The following is a 21,329-nucleotide window of genomic DNA, read 5'->3' as shown; positions in this document are numbered from 1 at the left end:
AGATTTTGCTCTCAGGATTTTGGGCTTTCATGGTTTTGTAGCACTCCCATCTAGACCAACATATACATATACACACACACAGACAGACACACACACAGACACACACACACACACACACACATATATATATATATATATATATATATATGTACAGTGGACTAAAAAAGTATTTACCCCTTCCTGATTTCTTATTTCTTTGCATGTTTGTCACACACAAATGTTTCAGATCATCAAACAAATTTAAATATTAGACACAGATAACCCAAGTAAACACAAAATGCAGTTTTTAAGTGATGATTTTATTTATTAAGGAAAAAAGTATCCAAACCTACATTGTCCTATGTGAAAAAGTAATTGCCCCCTTAACCTAATAACTGGTTGTGCCACCCTTAACAGCAACAACTGCAATCAAGCTTTTGCGATAACTGGCAATGTGTCTTTCACATCTCTGTTGAGGAATTTTGGCCATCTCTTCTTTGCAGAATTATTTTAATTCAGCCATATTGGAGGGTTTCAGAGCATGAACACAACATTGCACGTAGCTGTACCTTCTGTCCCTAAAGTCTGAGGTTCAGTAGGGCAGAGAGAATTACTGATAGCTGTCTGGTATGTCTTTAGAAGACCTGAGAGCAAGTTTCTGGACTTCAGCAGTACCGTCTGTGTGACGCCAGTAACTCTATTCTCCTCCTATTGCTTCTCTGACTAATGTAAAAAATTAATTTAAGAAATGAAAAAAAGGTGAGCCTTGAGATGTATTCAGAAATATATACTTGTGTGTATCTATCTGTGTGTGTGGTTGTGTGTGTGTGTGTGTGTGTGTGTATATATATATATATATATATATATATATATATATATATATATATATATAGATCTACTTCACTTGACCTAAAACTCATTTGACCGACACCCAAATTGACCTATATTTCATTTGACTGACTCCCATTTCTCCGACAGCTTACAATGCTAAATTTCAACATACTAAATCTTAAACCATAGACAAGCACACTTAGAACGCCAATAACTAACCCTTTCTAGAACTTAAAAACTACATACTTATCCTCTTAACAGAAACGGGACAATGTACAACCAGACTAGGTGGGACTATGCCCCCCACATCCCCCAATGTGGGGAGGCTGTGCCCCCCACACCCCCCTAGTTAATATGTACTAACTCCAGGATCACACTACAGTGGGGAAAAGGGCATATACCTTTAACTTGCCTTACAGTACAGTACATGTTGCCACTACCGCTGGGAGCGCACAGAACATTCACCAAATTACTTTAGATACTTCCCATAAAACTATAAACAGACAAACCCACGTGTAGAAACACTACTTTCTACATGACTATCGTAATTCTAACAGTCAACACTGTAAGTTACAGTAATTCTTTTCATCACAAACAAGTCACAAGTGAAGGAAAACCCACAAGTCTATGTCTTAAATGTCGGTGAAATGGGAGTCAGTCAAATGAAATTTATATATACGCACAGACACACACACACAGATACATATGGATGCTTGAGTGGATGTTTTGCTAAACTCTGTTACATCAGAACATGTAACTGATGTACTTGTTACCCCCACCACCCCGCAGGACCATTGTTAAATTCCGTTCCTGAGTTTTCCTGGATTTAGATCGATGCTATTGGAAGCAAACATTTGCAGACTGGAGAACAGAAAATGTACTAATATGTATTGTAACAGTGTCAGTTTATTTCTAAAAATCAACAGTTTTAGGAGCCAGTACATTAGTTCAAGCACTGATTTATGTGCATACGAAAAAATAAAACCTCTCCTTGTTTACTTAGAGGGGAGAATAGATGCTAGAGGAAAGAAAATTTTTTTCCGCTATATTTGTTTCCCATTCACAGACTCCAAACTATTTTAAGATACTTTATCAAACTGTAGCACCTTGTCGCTCTAGGAAAGCCACAGTACTTGTAGTCATATTTTTGGCTTTTTAAAACACTGGTATCCTGTACTCACTAGGCAACAAGACTCTTCTTTACTGAAGAGCAAATCATCCAGGAAGTCGTCTGCTGATCATTGCACTCCACATTATTTTGTATAAGGGTGAGAGTATACCCAATCCTTCTGCGGTTTGCTAGATCACCTTCTCATCTTCTGTTGGTGGTGGAGGTGAAAGCTTTTGACTTGGTGATTGTTATCCTGCAGAAATCTTTTCCCCCCTTAAATACCTGATTTCAGTTTGCTGGGGTGCAATGCTTGAGTATTTAATGCATATATTACTGGCCCCTTAATACCCCTGCTCATTTTATGCTGACTTACACGTGTTGTGTCATGCAGCCCTGGCTCACCTCTGGTTTCTAACACATGGTACCCATTCTGAAGACTGTCCCATATGATACCTGTCCCACCAAGGTAAGAGAAAATGGTGGTAGTTCAGTCCGCTCGCTCCTGTTCGGCTTGTCAGGTGCTAGATTTGTTGTCTGTAATATGTACTCAGGCCTGTAATTTCTCTGTCGGTGGTGTTTGCCTAACGAAGGAAGCACATTCTACAAATGATTATATGCAGAGTTACAAAGCAGCACTGATGTTGTATACCTTCAAGTGGACTTAAGTATTCGTATTACCAAGAATGTTGTTCAGCTTATATTATAATCATGAAAAATTCTCATTCTAAGGCTGACAGTTTCTGTTGTATGCCTTTTAGTTTATATTCTTAATTTTTTTTTTCTTATATTTGCTTCAGAATAAGAGACACCATATATCTACATATGGATCTAACATCTTAGAAAATACTTGTGTGTTTTGGTGCAAGCCTCTTGAATTTCATGTGATTTGAAATTTTTTGCTGAGAAGTTGCAGGCTACATTGTAAAGTTAGATAACATTCATTTAGACATTTGCCATATTTCCATTTTTCAAAAGAAAAATCCTGAGCCATGCTATGAAATGTTTAGTATGTATGTGAAAAGAATGCTGAGAATGAGTGTTTTTCATGTGCATCCCAGACTCTAACGTTGCTGTCAGCTGCAGAGGTCTTGTTTGGCTGGGAGAAGTTAATCCCTCTCATATTTCACACACACAAGCTGTCATGTCTTTCTGATGAAACTCATGGGGGTTGTGACACTGTGACAAAGAGAGGATTTTGGTGGATGTGATGGTTTCCTTTTATAACCTGAGTGGTGTCATTCTTCTGAGGTGAAAATAGCATTTGAAGGAATGAAGTCAAAAAAAGCAGTGCTGCTCCCTTAACTGTGAGTAAAAATTGTCTATAAACTTTTTCAGCTAAAAGAGAAATGATGATCGCACCTGTTTCAGTGAAATCTAGTCCCAAGCGGTCACCTAAAGAAAACCTCTCTCCTGGATTCAGCTATCTACAGAGCAGAGATGAAAACACAGTTACAAGGTAACTGATTTGATTTGATCAACTAGTTATTAATTTAGCTGTTAAGATGTGTAAGGGCTGCTGTTTGAGTGCTAGAAAGTGAGAGAGTTGTCCTCTGTTCATAGCTGAAAGCTCTGTCCTGTGATCACAGCTGAAAATGCTGTCCTGTGTTCACAGCTGAAAGCACTGTCTTGTATTCACAGCTGAGAGAGCTGTCCTTTGTTTACAGTTAAACCCATGACTTTTATTCACAGCTGAACCCATGTCCTGTAGTGTTTGACTTTTCTGTTGTCTGTGTTTTTGTGCTCCTATTTTCACCGATATGGCTATGTGAGGTGTTGCCATCTGTGCCAGGGAGAATAGGCCAATGCATGTGTAACATATGCCAGCATAATTAGCTGGAGTTTTGTAAATAATTTTGTCATGTGACTATCACACTGACTTGCACAGGGGCTTGTGTTAAAAATGTACCAACAGTGTTGTTATAACTGATTAAATGTATACGTTTAAACAAAAATTTCTGGTAGGGAAAAATAGAAGTTTTTGAAATTGTTCTATAATTTTCGAATACTGCAGTAAATCTTAGTGGAGCTCTGAATGTGTCTTGTGCCACAGTCAGGTGATCAGATGTGGTGTCAGTCTGTAACCAGCACTGAGGATGGAACTCTCACAGCAGTTGTTTTGTTTTCTTTTCTTGGGAACCTGATATAAAAATCTATGATAGTTATCACAGTTAGTTGATTGAATTAGTTCAGTTCATTTGAAGTTCATCACCTTGCCTTGTGGAAGTAAGCATCTCAGCATCCAGTCTTGGTAGGGAACATTTATTCTTTAGACAGTCACAAAATTCAGTGAGTTTAGTTAAGCAGTGTTTTTCTGCACCTGTTTGAATCTGTCCAACTGTGTTATTTTTATTTCTGTTGTGATTGAAACTCTGATATTTATTGTACTTGGATATTTATTATTCTCATGTTTTCTATTTTATTATTTATTATTAAATATTTTTATACCTTTCATTTTGGTTGGTCTTTTAGAGAATACTTTTAACATCTGGAGAATACTTGTGCTTATTTTAGTGAAGCCGTGCCACTCCGAAAAGCCTTGCTGCTTTGGTTACATTTTACCATTATATTAGTATTGGTTTTACTCAGTGTAATTTGATACCCTTGTAAGAGCCTGATAGTGGTTGACTGGTGGCAGCTTGGTTACCCTATAGTCTGTGCAGAAGGGGTATAACTAGTAAAGCTGTACCGGCCTTTCCCAGGAGTGGGTGTGTCTGAAAATCAAATACCCAGGTGTGAGTATGTCAACTAGGAACTGTGACACAGTGCTCCAAAGTGAATCTTGTTTGGGATCTGGAGAGACAGGTGGGGAAATTGTGCTTGATGCAGAAAGCTGCAACTTTAAATACTGTATAAATCGATTTCTGTTTTTTAGTGACTGTCACCTGTGTCAGTGTTGAGGATTGTCACTGCTTGATTACCGGCCCAGGGTATAGAGGCTGCCACATACTTGTTTGCAGTGGTGGGATATTAATTGAACTTAAGTAGCCTATGTGCGGTTGTTACTGAAGGTGTCTGTAATCTCAACAGCCACAAGGTAAACATTGAGCTTCATTTTCACAACAGTTTTAATTATTTTTGTTAATTTAGTTTAGTCAGGGAATGCAGGCAAAGATGTCAGCAGAGGATTATGGTAAGCTGAAGAACCAGTTGGCCAGGGTGTGCGAAGCCAAAGGACCGGTGCATGCTAACCGAACTAAAGAGGAAATTATTTCAGCTTTAATCTCAGCTGTAGCATGGACCAGTGACCAGGAAGACAACCAGTCTGGTGTTGGTGATTTGCAGTGTTCAGAAACAGGACAGTTTACCTTTTCCTCAGAGGACTTAAAAATCTGGAGTTAGAGATTTGAACTGGAGGCCAAATGTTTGTAGGCAGAAGAAAAGGAGCAGCAGTGTCAGCATGAATTGTGATGTTTGGAGACTGAAGAGAGAGAGACTGTGGCATTTGGAGATCGAAGAAAATGAGAGATAGCGGACATTGGAGGCTGAAGAAGAAGAGAAGCAGCAACAACACGAGAGAGGGATGTTGATTCTTCACCATGGTCATTGAGGTAATGGCGAAAGGGATAACTGGATCCCAGAAGCAATAAAGATCAGTAATTTCTTCCACAGTTTGCAGAGGGGGGTAACTTTGATAGTTTTATTCATATAGTTGAAAGAGTATGTAAACAGTATAACATTGACCAAAAGCTCTGCATATGGTCCCTCTCCCCCTTACAGCTTGGTAAGGCTGTAACTGCTGTTTCAAAATTGTCTGATGAATGTTTAAACTATGATAGAGTGAAACGATGTTTATTGAACTGTTATAAGTTAACACCGGAAGCTTACAGAAAAAAATTTTGTGAGCATAGACACAAGGCAGATGAATGTGTATGTGGTTGTATTGCTGAATTAAACAGTTAATCTGATGTTGTTACTCTTCATTCAATCCTCACAAATGGGTTTAGATCCAGTCTGTCTGATCCAACTCGGCTGATGCTACAGCTCACAGCCACCAGATCTCTCGAGCTTCTCCCCTTACCCACAATGCACCTTGCCAGAAACCTCAGATCTCGTTTGCCGCTTTTAGCTAATGGACGTGGTCTACCAGTTTCTCTCGAGTTCTGTTAGATAAGTTCATTTTTTTCTTGAAAGCTCTTCTATTAAACATTTTTCTATCCATAGCTTACCTTGTATTCTTTTAGTCCGTACTGTTTTACTGTTTGTGGTTTACGGTCTTCCTTTTTTCTGTTTTCCCCCCTGCCCTTAGTATTTTTGACATACCATTGTTGGTATTTCCTTACCTCCTCTTCTCCTCAACTTGAGGGTTGTAATCTTTTCGGCTGTTCTTCTTCGTAAAAGTTCTTACTATTTTTTTCATTTTCGTATCTTGAACTTTGACGTGTAATTCCTGCAGAAATAAACTTAAACAATGAGTGACAAACCTGCAGGATTTAACAAATGTTCCAGATGTCAACATAAGTTGCCTGTCTTGTGCGCACACTCCCTTTGTGTATACTGCCTGGGTCCCTTACACTTACAGGAATATTGCTCAGTTTGTCACATATTCAATCTGCGAGCCTGAACTGAACATAAAAATAAATTACAAGGAAAAGCACGGCTGGTAAAGGGCAGAAAGGCAAGGCTCGACATTTGTACAATCCGCACGTTTTATTGAAATGTACTGCTTTTCACAGTGTTCACCACCGCTTCATCAGACTGATGAAACTTTCAGATCCAACGATTTCTAAAACAAATACAATGGTTGCGGCTCAATCAAAGTTGGATCAGACACAACCTTTCAGGTCAAACACAATTTGCGGAGATCCTTTATTGTCCTAGTACTAGATATTCTCCATCAGTTGATCCAGAACCAGGCAGGCTTCCATCTCCCTTTCTGCAAAGACCAGCATCCCCCTCCACTTATTCTGCTTGTTCTTCTAGAAGTCTCAGAGAAGATGATGTGGAGAGAGTGGTGAGGAAGATTCTGTCAGCTCAGGGGCAGATTGGGCTTCACTTGGCATCTACCCCTTTGGGTCAGGTTGTCCGACCTTCCACCACACCACCCCTACAAGTTCTTCCTCTGACTCCATCTGCTGTCTTAGACTTTCAGGATCCCAGACATCCGGATCCATTTGTCTCAGATCCGAGGATCTTCAGATCCGACACCTTCTCTGAGACCTCTTATCTTTTCAGATCAGGAGAGCTATGGAGCCGAAGCCTGCCTGCCAGGTCCAGGATGCAGCATTCGATTCTGAAGTTTTCGGAGCCATCTCTATTTTTTGGCACCTCAGCACTGGATAGTTCAGCTCCAGCTTCCTCCTTGGGGGGGCTGCCGACAGATCAGAGGGAGGTGACGATTCGGAAACCGAGTTTCTCGGATCAGAGTCCTCTGTGGCTCTGAGCTCTGGCTTTGAGGCTGCAAAGAGAGTGTTCACTGCCTCAGCAGCCTTGATGGAGCCTTCTCCCTCAGATCCTACCCATTCCGTGATGCTCAGTCATCTGGAACCTCAACTCTCTCTCCACGGGGACATCCTGTACTGAAACCTCAGGTTTCCTCTCAAGAAATTTTCATTTCCTCTTCTGAGACTTCCCCAGAACATCCCAATGAGGAAGTACCCAGGCAAAGGACGTGAAAGAGGAAGCACCTAGACTCCCCATAGACGTCCATCACTGAAGACATGGATTTTGAAGAAGGTGAAGTGTCCCCCACAGTCACCTTCTGAAGATGTTCTCTTTGGAGACATACTAGAGATCCTGAAACAGACAGGGGCTGGACATCCTCCAACCTTACCCCAGAAGAATCTGTTCTCCTAGAGGCTTTTAGTACAGGACCCTCTACTTACTGGCTGACTCCGCCTGCTGACAAGCTCATAGACATGATCTGTAAGTGGGCATGGAAGGAGCATGACCCCATAGCACCAATACCTCAGAGACCAAATAGTTTCACCAACTGCGGACAGACAGTTTTGGGGGAAAGAGGTTCCAGTTGATGCCATTGTCAGTGTGACTGCCAGAAAGAAGGAACTAGCCGACAAGAGTTCCACTGTCCATCTCTCCAACAGGGAGTTGCTGGCGATGGACAGACTGGGGAAGCGTGTCTTTGTTTCAGTGACCTTTGCATTATGATTGGTGAACTATCTGGCAGATTTTATTAGACTTCAGAGAGATTTGACCAAAGAGCTATCAAATACCATCTCAGGAACCGTATCTGTAGAGGGTAAGGATTCAGTAAATTCTCAATTGGCAGCCCTACAGGCTATTGTCAGTAGCTCCATGAGTTTAATTTCTTACATAGTGGATGGAACCTCAAGAGCAGCTGGTTCAGGCATTTCCGTGAAAAGGCATGCCTGGATCCACTTATGCAACTTTGTGGAACTATTGAAGTCCAATTTCATCAATGATGCCTTTGACGGAACAACCCTTTTTGGCCCTAAAGTGAGAGAAACACTCTCCAGGTATGAGAAAAATGGTTACGATCTTGTCTGCCTTGTGCGTATGTTTTTCAACCCCCCCCCAGAGATCCTTCTCCAGGAATCAGTTGAGTGGCCGGAAAATGTGGTTCAAAAAATCCCAAGGTCCATTCCATGACACATGAGAAAGTACCCCCAGAGGCAGAGTGGGATCTGCAATGGACATCGTCACCCTTATAGCAGAGATGGCCCACAAAACCAAGGTTCACAAGAGTCTTTCTTTGATAAACCCTACCAGTGCTCCTGAATGGGACCCCGACTGTCCATCTCTGGAGGCAGTTGAGGGAAGATTGTCCCTGCACCAGAAAGCCTGGCTAGAATTAACAGAAAATACTTGAGTGCAGAAGATTATATCCAGAGGTTATGTAATACCATTTTTTCTTCCACTACCAATTCCCCGGAAATTCTCCAATGTTCCACCCAGTCAGATAGGGATCAAACAGCAGTTCAGATTCGAAAGCTGCTAGATAGGATCTGGAACTTACTGAAGGTTCTTTTTAGTGCCAAAAAAAGACAGGAGGCTGGAGACCAATCTCATCCCACACAGTCATCAGAACTCTGTGCCTCATGGCTGCAGCGATAACCTTAGTTCCATTGGCCAGATTTTTATGCAGAACCTACAGTGGATGCTGGCTCCCCAGTGGTCATTTTTCCACCAATCAATGTCATATCAGATAAAAAATTACCAACATGTGCAGAAGATCTTTATTGGTAGATCCAGTCTGATCAACTGCTCCATGGCCATCCATTCATTTCCTAACAGTCAGGCCATAGTGACCACGGATGCTTCCCAGATAGGCTGGGAGGGCATTATCTGGGGAGGACAGTCCAGGGTACTTGATCCCCAGAAGAGGCCAATTTACATGTAAATTTTCTAGCGATGATAGCAGTGCTGTTGGCGTTGCGAGCATTTCAAGAAGTTCTTCACTCAGACGATTGCGATTCAAACAGACAAGATGTCAGTCTGGTACATCAACAAATGGGGGGGGGACCAGATTTTGCCCACTGTGTCAAGAAGCTCTTAGGGTCTGGTATTGGACAATCTCTTCAGACTGCTTTCTTTTAGCGACGCACATTCTGGGGAGATCCATAGTGATTGTGGACAAACTGAGCAGGTGCATACTACTTCCACATGAGTGGTCCCTCAACAAGAAGGTGGCAGAGGAGATTTTCCGTAATGGGGCCAGCCATTCTGCAGTCATTTTGCCTCTCACCTAAACAGCAAGTGCAGCAACTATTTTGTCTGCTTCCCTCATGGGGACAGTCACCGAGGGATGCTGTACTGTACGTTGGCCTCACGATCTCCTTTATGCATTCCCATCAACCCCATTGATTCCAAAATTTCTGTAGAAAGCTGCCAGGTCGAAAAGTACAGTGATCCTCATTGCCCCCATTGACCTCGACAAATTTGATTTCTCTTCCTATGGCCTCACCTGGTTCAACCACCATGGAACCTAGATCCAGCTCCAGACTTCCTGTCACACCCGAAGGGCATGTTACACCCAGATATACCAAACCTCAAGCTAACTGCTTGATTTCTTCAGTTCCCTTAGTAGCCAGGCAACCTATGCTCTCATCACCTACCCCACTTGTAATCCTGTTTTCCCATAAACCTCTGACAAGGAAAACATATTTTAGTAAATGGAAAAGGTTTGCCATTTGGGCTCAGTAGCATAAGCTTGATCCATTTTCACCCTCTATGTATCACATTTTAGATTTCCTTGCTCACCTTTTCCAAAACAGTGCTAGTACCTCAATCATTAGGCTACAGTTAGCAGCAATTTCTAATTACCAGACAGGATTGAATGGCACACCCATAGTTTCTCACAAGTTGAGCAAGGTCTTCTGAAAAGGGAGGCTCCTTCTAAAGACCCTACACCTCCATGGGACCAAAATTTAATGTTGCAGTTTCTCACAAAATCTGGCACCTCAGAAAGACTTTCCACATGAACCAGAATAAAAGAAGTCATTATTAAACAAAACTCAGCAACATAAACGCATTAACGTATTCACTGTGTTTTCGTCCACCATATAAGACTTCCTCAGATGTACTACCACAGTGTAAAATAAATCATTTTATACATGAACTACCAGTAAACTATTAGTTCAATTAGCCAATAAAACTGTTAAATCAATTAAAATTGTCATAATTTTATTTGATTTAATAGTTTTATTGGTTAATTGAATTGATCTCCTCATTGAGGCTCGGAATGACACCTCTGTGGAAAGCGTAGCAATATCTCAGTGGCTCTCCCTTACCCAGGTTTGAGGAATCCGAGCAGTGTTGCAGGAGTTTGGGGGCATGTTCAATGGGAAACCAGGGTGCACCCACCTGGTGCAGTACCACGTTGATACAGGACCCCAAAGGCCTAGCAAACAGGCCCCTTATAGGGTGCGTGAGTAAGTCAGATTCTGAGGGAGAAGATGAAGGAAATGTTGGAACTGGGGGTAATCCAGAAGTCCAGCAGTCCCTGGGCCTCCCTAGTGGTGCTGCTACCAAGGAAAGATGGTAGCATCAGATTCTCTGTGGCCTCCAGAATTAAACAGTCACACATATTCAGATGCTTACACCATGCCTAGAACAGACCAAGTCTTACAGCAGCTGGGTGGGGCAAAGTATCTGACCACTATTGATTTGATCAAGGGCTACTGGCAGGTCCCCTTGACTCCCATCACTAGACAAAGGTCAACCTTTGTGACTCCTTTTGGATTGTACAAGTTCATGAAGATGCCCTTTGGGATGTAAAATGCCCCAGCAACTTTCCAGAGGCTGGTAGATTGTATCCTAGTAGAAGCAGGAGATTATGCCCTTGCTTACCAGAATGATATTGCCATCTACACCCATTCCTGGCAAGAGCACCTTCAGCATGTCAGGGGAGGTCCTGGGTAGACTGCAAAGAGCGGGGTTGGCCATTAAGCCCAGCAAATGTCAGGTGGGTATGGCAGAGGTTTCCTACCTTTGACATAGAGTGGGGAGTGGTAAGATTAGGCCAGAACCTGCCAAAGTGGAAGCCATTCAGGCATGGCCTGCCCCTGTTACCAAAAAGCAGGTGAGGGCATTCTTGGGGACAGCGAGTTACTATAGAAAGTTTGTTCCCAGTTATAGTACAGTAGCTGCTGCCCTCGCAGACCTGACAAGGAAAAACAAGCCAGATAAGGTAGTGTGGTCTTCAGCCTGTGAGCAGACATTACAAAATCTTAAAGGAGCTTTGGGAAGACCCCTGTGTTAGCCAGTCCAGATTTCAGCAAATAATTTGTTGTGCAGGTGGGTGATCCAAACCATGGGTTGAGGGCTGTACTCAGCCAAGCTTCCTCAGAGGGAGAAGAGCACGCAGATAGATATCTCAGCTGTAGACTCCAACCCAGAGAGGAATGATATGCAGCTGTAGAAAAATAATGTCTAGCCATAGTATGGGAACTGCAGAAATGTTAGCCTTATCTGTATGCAAGGAAATTCACTGTGGTCACAGGCCGCCATCCTTTAACATGGCTACATAGAGTCAACCAACAGAATGCCAAGGTATTAAGATGGAACCTAGGGTTGCAGGCGTATGACATGACAGTACAGCACCATAGTGGAGTCAGCAATGCCAATGCAGTTGTACTCTCATGACAGGGTATATATTAATGTGTTTCCAGACTGGGCCACTTCTCTCAAGCAACATTTCTCCAGGTTCACTTGAAAAACTAGCTTGAGTCTTCAAGGCGGGGAGAGATGACAATGTGGTGTGTTGCCATCTGGGCCAAGGAGAATAGGGTAGTGCATGTGTAACACATGCTAGCATAGTTTTGTAAATAAATTTGTGGTGTTTAACTATCACACTGACTTGTACAGATGATTTTGTGTTTAAAATGATCAACTGTGTCATTACAATTGATTAAATGTCTATTTTAAAGAACGAATTCTGGAAGGGAAGAGTAGACGTTTTTGAAATTTTTCTGTAATTTCAAACACTGCAACAGATCTTAGCAGAGATCTTAATGTGTGGTGTACCAGAGTAATTTTATCAAATGTGATGTCATTCTATAACCATCACTGAGAGGATGGAACTCTCGCAGCAGTTTTGTTTTGATTCATTTTCTTTGAAACCTGACATAAAAATCTATGAGTGTTATGTCAGTTAGTTGATTGAGTTAGTTCAGTTCAGGTTAGTTGGACGCTCATCAGCTTGCCTTGTGGAAGTAAGCATGTCAGCATCCAGTCTTCTTTTGCTGTATTAATTAAGTTAGCTAGGGAATGGTTATTCTTTAGACAGTCAGGAAATACAGTGAATTTAGTTAAGTAGTGTTTTTCTGTATCTGTTTGAATCTGTCCAGCTGTGTTATTTTTATTTCTCCTGTGATTGAAACTTTGGTGTTTATTGTACTTAGATATTTATTATTCTCATATTTTCTATTGTATTATTTATTGTTAAGTATTTGTATACCTCTAATTGTGGCTGGTCTCTTAGAGAATGCTTTTAACATCTTGAGAGTACTTGTGCTTATTTTAGTGACACCGTGGCCACTCCGAAAAGCCTTGCTGCTTTGGTTACATTGCACCATTATATTAGTATTGATTTTACTCATTATAATTGGATGCCCTTGTAAGAGCCTGAGAGTAGTTATCTGGTGGCATTTTGGTTACCTTATAGTCTGGGCAGAAGGGGGTACAGCTAGTAAATCTGTACCAGCCTTTCCCAGGAGAGTGTGTGTGCGTGTATGTCTGTGTGCGTGTATGTCTGTGTGTGTGTGTGTGTGTGTGTGTGTGTGTGTGTGTGTGTGTAAGTCAAATGCCCAGGAACCTGGAACTGGGGCACAGTGCTCCAAAGGGAGTCTTGTTTGGGATCTTGAAGACGGAGTCTCCAGTCCCAGGTCTGGAGCGTGTTCCCTGTGTGCTATTGGGGGAACTGTGCTTGACAGAGAAAGCTGCATCTTAAAATAATGTGTAAATCCATTTCTCTTTTTAGTGACTGTCTTCACTGGTGTCAGTGGTGAGGATTGAGGCTCCTTGATTACTGGCCTGGGGTAGAGAGGCCATCACAACCACTCCATCACCACCATCTAGGAAGTCAGCAGTTGTAGCACCATTACGTCACTGCTGTGTTACAGAGAGGAACCTTCAGCATGCCTCTTCCATGTAATGTCCATGAGTGATACTCATTCTTACCCACAAGGAAATGAGGCTGTTGAAATACTGACCCCATACAATCATGTCATTTTCTGGTAAGAGTTTAGCTGTCTGATGCTAACACCTGGCTTTGACTTGAGAAAGTGGAGTAAGGTTTGCACTGATCTATATCTAACATTTCTTCACTGTTCCTTTAATTTGGTCTGTGTAAAATCATCAGAGGAGTTAGATTGCCTTATATCAACTTCAAAAGTGTTGTCATTTATTTAGAGAGTCTCCTCAGAAAGTTACAAAGCATAGAAAAAACAAATCTGGCATAGTTTTTTTTCTTTTTACTTTGTTCTTTGTGAATGGTGACAGACACTAATATTTGCATCGTAGGAGACTAAAAATGGGTCACTTGTACAGGAACTCCAACATCACATGTTTGATAAATAATCTGGAATGCCATTGCTAGGTGACTTAGTTGTACACAGTGGTAATTTTTCAAGGCTATGAAGGTGAAACTGTCCTGTAGTGGGAGATGGAGCGAGCTGGAGAAATGGTGGAACCATCTGTACTATTCACAGTAAACTAAGATTGAAGAGGCATGTTGAATATACTTTATAGTCGTTGGTTCTTTGATACTAGTGGGTGATGGTGATCTGGAAGAATAAAAATTGTTTGAGCGTCCTTTGAACAGTTCCCTTAGGAATTTTATGGAAACAGAATATTTGTACAAGGTACATCAGTTTGAGACCAGTATTTGGTGCTTTAATGAGTAATGTCTGAGATATGTGAGACCAGATTTTTTTTTGCTTCCCTCCCCACATCTGACCATCAGCTACCATCACCTCCTGTCCTCATACACCTGGTCTGTCAGGCCTGCCTTAGCGTCCCCCAATCTCAGACACCCACTTTTGGAGCAGGTGAGAGATGAAGGATGCTTGTACAGTGTCATGCTGCTGCAGGGAGGTGTGGTCATACTGCTGCAGGGAGGTGTGGCCTAACCCTATCCCACCCTGTGGTGACTTTTCTACCTCTTCAGTTACTGCTCTGCGTCCTTGTTTCTGTGCATGTGCAATTTCCTGACCAGAAGGAAGGAGGAGCACCATCTTGCTTGGGATGAATTCTCCCAAGAAAGTGAAGAGAAAGAGATGGACTATTTTTTACAGATGGCTCCCACTCTGTCTTGAGTCTGATACTGAGGACACTGTCTCTTCTGATTCACTCTCCAAGGAGATATCCTTTGGAGAAACCCTTAGCAGGATGAAGGATTTCTTCAAATGGAAATGTCGAAAGGTATTTTGAGACACAAAAAAAAGATATTTTGATTTATTGGTTTTAGATTCTCTAAAGCCAGTGTCTATTCTTCTAGTCTAGGAGTTTTGGAGGATGATTTTTGGCAGCCGCCTGGAAACTCACTGTCAGCCCCATAAGAAACCAGACCAGATCTAGTAGGTGCAAGACACTTGTACATTCTTATACAGGAATCCATTGGCCGATTCAGCTGTAGTGTCTTTGGATCCAGGAAAAAGGTCCAAGTTGGCTCCTGCACCTAATACTTTTCCCAGTGTTAAAGAAAGCTGAGCTTTAAACAAGATTTCAAAAGCAACTCTATGCATCCGTTACCCTGACCTTGCAGAGCTAGTAATTACCAGAGACACATGACTATGTTCCATATGGCTGTCCTCTACCACTTATGAGAGAAAACTGGGGTGGAATCTGAGGTAGAACTGAGAGGAAAATTGTTTGAGCTAATCAGATGGTGACACACTTATCACATCATTGTGATGCTTCATCCAGGACAGCCGCCATGACCTCAGTGATTATCCATTGCTAAAAATATTTTAATACCCAAACTGGAGTATGGCCTTCCTTTTCATTCACCCTGAAATACTCCCAGAATGCATACTATTGAGAGTAAAATATGCAGAATCATTGTATTAGCAGACCCCCAGATGCACCATTACAGTTTAATAAAAACTTCCATTAGGCTCCCTGTTCCATATATGCCCACTGCCCCCCTTTGAGTGAAAGTACCTTTACAAGACAACTCTTATGGACTCAAAAGTACACAGGACAACAGATCCTCTCTAGCATGCCATCCACTTTAAATCTGCTATAGGTGAGAGACCCTTCTCTAGACTGGATCTGGTACCTGGAACTACCTGACTTCCAACTTCAGAAAACTAGGAACCATTAGAAGCTTTGAAGATGCACTTAAAGAGGATCTCTTTACTGCACCTACCTACAACTGCTTCCATGACAGTGGTTAGGTAACTTACCTTCCTGCATCATGAATACTAGAACTAATTTAAGAAACTTTCCCCAGCTTCTTAATGTGTCATCATATTCTCCTATATTTCACATTTATATAGGAGCTTATGCATTATATGTACATTGCAGTGTATTTCTTAGCTTGCATTTTGTATATATTTTTCTCATAATTCACAGTAACTGCATCTTTTCTTTGCACTCGGCCTACACTGAATCCTGAGTATGTTCTACGTTTTGCTATGTACTGAGTTTGTATATAGTTTTCATTAGAAAGGCCATGGGGTATTTTCTGCTCTTTGAGCTCCGGTCAGGGCTGAAAAGTGTCAACAGACCAGTGCACTTGCCTGGTGAACAGAGAGTAAATAAAAATGAATAAAATACAAGTTAGGACACCTGTCTGGCTGAGGGTTCAACCCCTAGCAGTGGACATCAGGGGACTGCCCATTAATGTCAAAACCCCTAGCAGTGGACCTCAAGGCACTGCCCACTAATGTCAAAACCCCTAGCATTGGACCTCAAGGCACTGCCCATTAATGTCAAAACCCCTAGCATTGGACCTCAAGGCACTGCCCATTAATGTCAAAACCCCTAGCATTGGACCTCAAGGCACTGCCCATTAATGTCAAAACCCCTAGCATTGGACCTCAAGGCACTGCCCATTAATGTCAAAACACCTAGCATTGGACCTCAAGGCACTGCCCACTAATGTCAAAACCCCTAGCACTGGACCTCAAGGCACTGCCCATTAATGTCAAAACCCCTAGCAGTGGGCCTGAAGGCACTGCCCATTAATGTCAAAACCCCTAGCACTGGACCTCAAGGCACTGCCCATTAATGTCAAAACCCCTAACAGTGGACCTGAAGGCACTGCCCATTAATGTCAAAACCCCTAGCAGTGGACGTCAAGGCACTGCCCATTAATGTGAAAACCCCTAGCAGTGGACGTCAAGGCACTGCCCATTAATGTCAAAACCCCTAGCAGTGGACATCAAGGCACTGCCCATTAATGTCAAAACCCCTAGCACTGGACCTCAAGGCACTGCCTATTAATGTCAAAACCCCTAGCATTGGACCTCAAGGCACTGCCCATTAATGTCAAAACCCCTAGCAGTGGACCTCAAGGCACTGCCCATTAATGTCAAAACCCCTAGCATTGGACCTCAAGGCACTGCCCATTATTGTCAAAACCCCTAGCAGTGGACCTCAAGGCAATGCCCATTAATGTCAAAACCCCTAGCAGTGGACCTCAAGGCACTGCCTATTAATGTCAAAACCCCTAGCAGTGGACCTCAAGGCACTGCCCACTATTGTCAAAACCCCTAGCAGTGGACATCAAGGCACTGCCCACTAATGTCAAAACCCCTAGCAGTGGACCTCAAGGCACTGCCTATTAATGTCAAAGCCCCTAGCACTGGACCTCAAGGCACTGCCCATTAATGTCAAAACCCCTAGTATTGATCCTCAAGGCACTGCCCATTAATGTCAAACCCCCTAGCACTGGACCTCAAGGCACTGCCCATTAATGTCAAAACCCCTAGCAGTGGACCTCAAGGCACTGCCCATTATTGTCAAACCCCTAGCATTGGACCTCAAGCCACTGCCCATTAATGTCAAAACCCCTAGCATTGGACCTCAAGGCACTGCCCATTAATGTCAAAACCCCTAGCATTGGACCTCACGACACTGCCCATTAATGTCAAAACCCCTAGCATTGGACCTCAAGGCACTGCCCATTAATGTCAAAACCCCTAGCATTGGACCTCAAGGCACTGCCCATTAATGTCAAAACCCCTAGCAGTGGACCTCAAGGCACTGCCCACTAATGTCAAAACCCCTAGCATTGGACCTCAAGGCACTGCCCACTAATGTCAAAACCCCTAGCAGTGGACCTCAAGGCACTGCCCATTAATGTCAAAACCCCTAGCAGTGGACCTCAAGGCACTGCCCATTATCGTCAAAACCCCTAGCATTGGACCTCAAGGCACTGCCCATTAATGTCAAAACCCCTAGCATTGGACCTCAAGGCACTGCCCATTAATGTCAAAACCCCTAGCATTGGACCTCAAGGCACTGCCTATTAATGTCAAAACCCCTAGCATTGGACCTCAAGGCATTGCCCATTATTGTCAAAACCCCTAGCACTGGACCTCAAGGCACTGCCCATTAATGTCAAAACCCCTAGCACTGGACCTCAAGGCACTGCCCATTAATGTCAAAACCCCTAGCAGTGGACCTCAAGGCACTGCCCACTAATTTCAAAACCCCTAGCAGTGGACCTCAAGGCACTGCCCATTATTGTCAAAACCCCTAGCATTGGACCTCAAGGCACTGCCCATTAATGTCAAAACCCCTAGCACTGGACCTCAAGGCACTGCCCATTAATGTCAAAACCCCTAGCACTGGACCTGAAGGCACTGCCCATTAATGTCAAAACCCCTAGCACTGGACCTGAAGGCACTGCCCATCAATGTCAAAACCCCTAGCAGTGGACCTCAAGGCACTGCCCATTAATGTTAAACCCCCTAGCAGTGGACCTCAAGGCACTGCCCATTAATGTCCTACTTGATAAAGCTCTGCTGTCTGGAAGTTCAACGTGGAAAGTCTTTAAGAAGACTGAGGAAAAGGGAAATGTCTTGTAGGCTGTAAAGCAACGTTTTCACACCATCATACTCTGAAAATACTCTTCCAGACCTGGCTCCTTATTTTACAAGCAGGGACAAACAAGCTGATGAAATTAAACTATTTAAGAAAGGATGGCAGTGAGGACAATAAGGGGAAATGTGCCTGTTCTCCAATTGGGAGCAGTCCTGACTATATGGCTTTCTTCCCCTCACCCCACAACTTCAGATCCCTATCCTAGCCTCTCTAGCATAATTACATGCAGGTTGCCTTTGTCTTTCATTGTGGGAGTACAAAAAAAGACTCCTGGGTCCTTCAGATTGTCATGGAAGAAACGCACTGCAGTGAATTAGGATTCCATTTATGTCAGGAATATCTTGGATACCAAAAATCTAATTCAGGCTATCATTTCAGACCTCTATTAGTATTGAGTTATAGGGACAAGTACCCTTTCAAGAACAAGGAAATATTTTTTTCATCCTGTTTTTTGTTCGGGGGGGGGGGGGCTTTTGAAAATCCATTCTGCACCTCTCAAGGTTAACCACCTTCATGAAGGCCCCAAAAACCAAGATGTTGTCTCTACAGACCCTGTTGCCTCTGATGCAGCCTGATGCTCTGGTGGTCACCTTGGACTTAAGAGATGCCTATGTTCATCCACAGAGACCACAGATGCTTCTTTAGATTCTTTGCAGGGGGCTGACATTGAGTTTACAATTGTGCCTTTTCTTTTATATATATACTGTGCCCATAGTCTATACAAAATGCCTGGCATGACTGCATTATTCAGGCTTCGTCACAGGAGGAGGAATACAGGACCTTGACCTCACCATGAGCTTCCTGGTACAGACCATGGTTCACCCTTAGCCTAGAAAAATGGACCTGAAGCCTTCTCACAAGGTAGCCGCCTTAGACTAATAGGTCATTGGAGATTATTAAGCTAGTGGCTCGAGACCTCTTACAACTCTAGCCAGTTTTATCCAAATTTTACCCAATTTCTATCCCCAAGGGAAAGATAACAAGGATCAGCAAGTGGGGTTTTGACAAATTTTACAGACTGTCTCTGTCCATAAGGGATATTGGCTCCACTCCAGGAGTGAATTTGTGATTCCCCATCCATTAGTCCAGATTGTGCTTAAAGATGGTCAGGGAAGGGTTCTGCTTCATGTGAATAGGAAGCCTATTCCAGAAGAGGGGCAATCTCGGTGGCACACATCTGTTTCTCCAGCATGATCTATTCATGTCCGAGATCAGGTTTAGATTCTTGGAGTGGGAGACATCCTTAGATCTAGATGCCATGCCTTTACTTATAAGCTGAGCCACATAGAAGGATTTCCTCACCACCTTGGACTCATGGTAGTCAAAGTTCAGATTACTGTCCAAGCACCCAGATCTTTCACCACTGGGTTTAATGTTAGGGGCTGCTATCAGTGTTGTAATTTGCAGGGGTATTTGATTTCCCAAAGGGTGTTATTATGCATTCATTTCTTTTCATTTAGTTTGAGGCAATGGCTCTGACAGCAATCTTTCATCTGTGTGAGTCCTATCTGTAGAATATCAACACTGGAGAGTCGGTGATTGTCCCCAACTTGCAGTCATCAGCGAACTTGGTCAGCCAGATGCCATCTGTATTTCCCTTGACATCTGAAAAGTATATCCCAAACAAGAAGGGGCCCATCACTGAGCTGTGTGGTACTCCACTGGTGACTGGCTTCTTGCTGGATGTGGTAGTGGATTCCCCCAGTCTGAGAGCATCTTGTCTTTGAGCCATTTGACTGCCTGTCTGGTGACATAGAGGTTTGTGCTCAATTTTGTGAGTTTTTGTATAATACTTGAGTGAAGTACTGTGTTAAATGCCTTGGCCAGGTCAAGGTAGGCGGTATGCACTGTGTTGCTGTCATCAATGACTTTGGTGACCTTCTCAAAAAAGTCCACCAGATTGAGCAGGTGGGGCCTGCTCTTGACAAAGCCAAACTGGTTTGGGTCTAGAGTCTGGAGAGTTCCTGTGTCGTCGTTAATGCGTTTCAATGTTATAATTTCCATAGCCTTGAATATGAGGCTAGTCAGACTTGTGGGTCTGTAATTTCCTGAGTTCATTGATGGTCCCCCTTGTGCCAGAGGGATGACTGTTGCTGTCCTCCACTTTACTGAAACAGGATATTTTTTGGAGTCTGTGGTCAGATAGAGATCCAAGTGAGTCTGCTAGCTCATGTTTAGGGAACAGGTCCTTAATGTTCTCTCTCAGACCCCGAACACTGCATCAGTGGGCCCAGACAGTATCCCAGGATTCCTTCTTAATAGCATGAAACATGACCTACCAGGGCCTCTGGAATTACTATTTAACTGTAGCTTCCAAACAGGCTTTGTGCCTTTTAAATGGAGAACCGCAACAGTCATCCCTATATACAAAGGTGGGCCATCTACAGACCCTGGAAACTACAGACCCATAAGTCTCACTAGTCTTGTATGTAAAGCCATGGAAAGAATTGTCATGGAAATGATCACTAGAGATATAGTAAACCTCTAGAAACTAGACCCAGCCCAGTTTGGTTTCATCAAAGATAGATCATGCCTACTCAACCTGGTGGACTTCTTTGAAAAGATAACCAAAAGCAATGAATGAGGGAAAAATGGTTCACGCTGCCCACCTTGACCTGGCCAAGGCATTTGACACAATACCCCACCCTGGCATTCTTGACAAACTCAAGAGGTTAGGTACAGGCTCGTATGTCACCTGGTGGATAGCCAACTGGCTCACAGACAGGACTGAAGAAGTTAGAATTAGGGAGTCCACCTCTACAAATAGGACAGTCACAAGTGGAGTCCCTCAAGGATCAGTCCTTGGACTGCTCCTTTTTGGCATTTACTTCTCTGAACTCAAGGCCAATGTTAGTGGTCTCTGGCTGACTAAATATGCAGATGATTGCAAATTAGGAGCTGTCATTGAATCTCACACCTACACAGATGTTCTCCA

At 43.0% G+C, this 21,329-nt stretch overlaps 1 protein-coding gene across 4 annotated transcripts in view; it reads left to right on the top strand.

The window, feature by feature from the left end:
• MPHOSPH9 (M-phase phosphoprotein 9) overlaps positions 1 to 21,329 on the top strand; it is a 2,191,511-nt gene that overhangs the window by 1,991,819 nt on the left and 178,363 nt on the right. For all 4 annotated transcript variants that reach the window (XM_044068924.1, XM_044068922.1, XM_044068923.1 and 1 more), the window contains one exon: positions 3,257 to 3,377. In XM_044068924.1, coding sequence (XP_043924859.1) covers positions 3,257 to 3,377 — 121 coding nt within the window. The remainder of the gene's footprint in view (positions 1 to 3,256; positions 3,378 to 21,329) is intronic.

The sequence above is a fragment of the Protopterus annectens genome, chromosome 4.part0 (genome assembly GCF_019279795.1).
Source record: "Protopterus annectens isolate FY-2018-M chromosome 4.part0, PAN1.0, whole genome shotgun sequence".
Classification (NCBI taxonomy): Eukaryota; Metazoa; Chordata; order Ceratodontiformes; family Protopteridae; genus Protopterus; species Protopterus annectens.
This window is presented reverse-complemented; position numbering and strand designations above follow the sequence as displayed.